At 44.3% G+C, this 2,115-nt stretch overlaps 1 protein-coding gene across 1 annotated transcript in view; it reads right to left on the bottom strand.

Moving 5' to 3' along the window:
* LOC107299524 (gastrula zinc finger protein XlCGF42.1-like) overlaps window positions 1–1,477 on the bottom strand; it is a gene marked incomplete at its 5' end in the record, with an annotated part of 12,076 nt that extends 10,599 nt beyond the window's left edge. Inside the window, 3 exons of the mRNA XM_029286794.1 lie at window positions 151–461; window positions 846–1,258; window positions 1,437–1,477. Of these exons, the coding sequence (XP_029142627.1) occupies window positions 151–461; window positions 846–1,258; window positions 1,437–1,477 (765 nt within the window). The remainder of the gene's footprint in view (window positions 1–150; window positions 462–845; window positions 1,259–1,436) is intronic.
* Window positions 1,478–2,115: the final 638 nt, after the last annotated feature.

Genomic DNA, 2,115 nt, shown 5'->3' with positions numbered 1-2,115 from the left:
AAAGGTTTTCTCACACTCTGCACACTTGTAAGGCGACTCCCCGGTGTGACTTCTGGTGTGCTTGCGAAGTGATGAAGGTTGAGCAAAACATTTCCCACACTCCAAACATTTGTATGGTTTCTCTCCAGTGTGGATTCTCTGATGCATCACAAGAGTATCTTTCCGAGAAAAACATTTATCGCACTCCGAGCATTTATGGAGCTTCTCTCCTGTATGGATTCGGCTGTGGTTTCTAAGGGAACATGAATGAGCAAATGCTCTCCCACAGTCTAAACATTTGTAATTTCTTTCCCCTGTGTGAGTTTTTACATGACTTCTAAGATGTGATGTGGTAGAATAAAATTGTCCACATTCGATACATTGATGTGGTTTCTCCCCTGTGTGGGTTTTATGATGTCTCCAAAGGTTTATCTGTTGAGCAAAACATTTTCCACATTCTAGGCATCTGTATAATTTCTCCCCTGTGTGGATTTTATGATGTGTCCAAAGGTTTCCCTGTTGAGCAAAACATTTTCCACATTCGAAGCATTGATATGGCTTCTCCCCTGTGTGGGTTTTATTATGTGTCCAAAGGTTTCCCTGTTCAGCAAAACATTTTCCACATTCTAGGCATCTGTATAATTTCTCCCCTGTGTGAGTTTTATGATGTCTCCAAAGGTGTCCCTGTTGAGCAAAACATTTTCCACATTCGAAGCATTGATATGGCTTCTCTCCTGTGTGGAGCCTCTGATGCCTTCCAAGGCTTTGTTTTAGGGAAAAGCATTTCCCACACTCCTCACATTTGTATGGTTTTTCCCCTGTGTGGATTCTCTCGTGAAGCTGAAGCTCTGTTTGTGTAAGAAAACCTTTCCCACATCCCCCACATTCATAGGGTTTCTCCCGTTTGTGCCCCTTCTGGTGCCTCTGAAGTAGAGAAGGAAACATAAATCGTCTCTCACATTCTGGGCATTCATAGGGTCTCTCTCTGGTGTGAATTCTCTGATGTTGCACTAGGATTGATTTTGAGATAAAACATTTCCCACATTCGAGGCACTTTTCGTTTTTCTCCCCTCTGTGTGTTTTCGCATGATTCCAAAGAGTTGAACTCCGGGTGAAACATTTTCCACACTCAAAGCATTTGTAAGTTTTTATTCCTGCATGAACCTTCTCATGGGCCCAAAGACTTGCCTTCCAAGAAAAGCTCCTCCCACATTCCCAACACGTGTAAGGTTTCTCCCCTGTGTGAAGCCTCTCATGGTTTGTGAGACTGCCTCTTTCACTGAAAAAATTCCCACATTCCAGACACTGATAGGGTTTCTCTCCAGTGTGGATTTTCTGATGTCTAACAAGGTGTGACCTTTGACCAAAGCATAGGTCACATTCCTCACATTTATAAGGCTTTAGTCTGGGGGGGCTTCTGAAATTTTTCATATCTTTTCCAGAGAAGGATTTCTCACCCTCCAATCCTTGACTGGATCCACTTCCCACATGGACCTTCCTGTGGGTCAAAAGGAGGGACCAGCGAGCAAAGGATTTTCCACACTCTGAGCATTCATGGGTTCTTTTGTGGTTTTCTTTTGTGGCTGCTTCTGTCTCACAGGGGATCCAAGAGTTTCCCAGGCTCCATCCTTTCTGGCACTGGCTGCCTTGGGCTGATTTTCTGTTACCTCTTGAAAGGTGACTTCCAGGTGAATCTTTGGTCAGAGTTGTTTTCCTGCTGGTGGAAAAAGAAAGAAGAGGAGAATAATGTTTCCTTTCGACAATGGTAGAGAATCACAAAATCATAGCCTTGGAAGGGACCATGAAGGTCTTCCAGTCCACCCTCTGACCAGGGCAGAGGTCCACAGTACACCTGAGACAAAACCTCCATGGATTCCGTCACCCCAGATCCCTTGGAGGCAAACTCTCCTGCTGTTCACTGACTCTATCTTTTCCTTCTTGGTTCTCGTCCTATGACGAGGTGAAAAAGAATCTCTGAAACTTTAGGTAGTCCTCAACTTATGACCAAAATCTGGACAGGAATCTCGCTGTGTCCAGGGAAGTAGGAGTTATGTGAGGGTCACACGGCCACTTCACTCACCAAGCGCAATCCCACACTCTTGCTTACAGTCATTAAATCATCTTGAGGGTTTTTAA

The sequence above is a fragment of the Protobothrops mucrosquamatus genome, unplaced genomic scaffold (genome assembly GCF_001527695.2).
Source record: "Protobothrops mucrosquamatus isolate PMUCROS unplaced genomic scaffold, P.Mucros_1.0 scaffold5062, whole genome shotgun sequence".
NCBI classification, from domain to species: domain Eukaryota; kingdom Metazoa; phylum Chordata; class Lepidosauria; order Squamata; family Viperidae; genus Protobothrops; species Protobothrops mucrosquamatus.
Note: the sequence above shows the minus strand (reverse complement) of the source record. Positions and strands in the feature narration are given on the sequence as shown.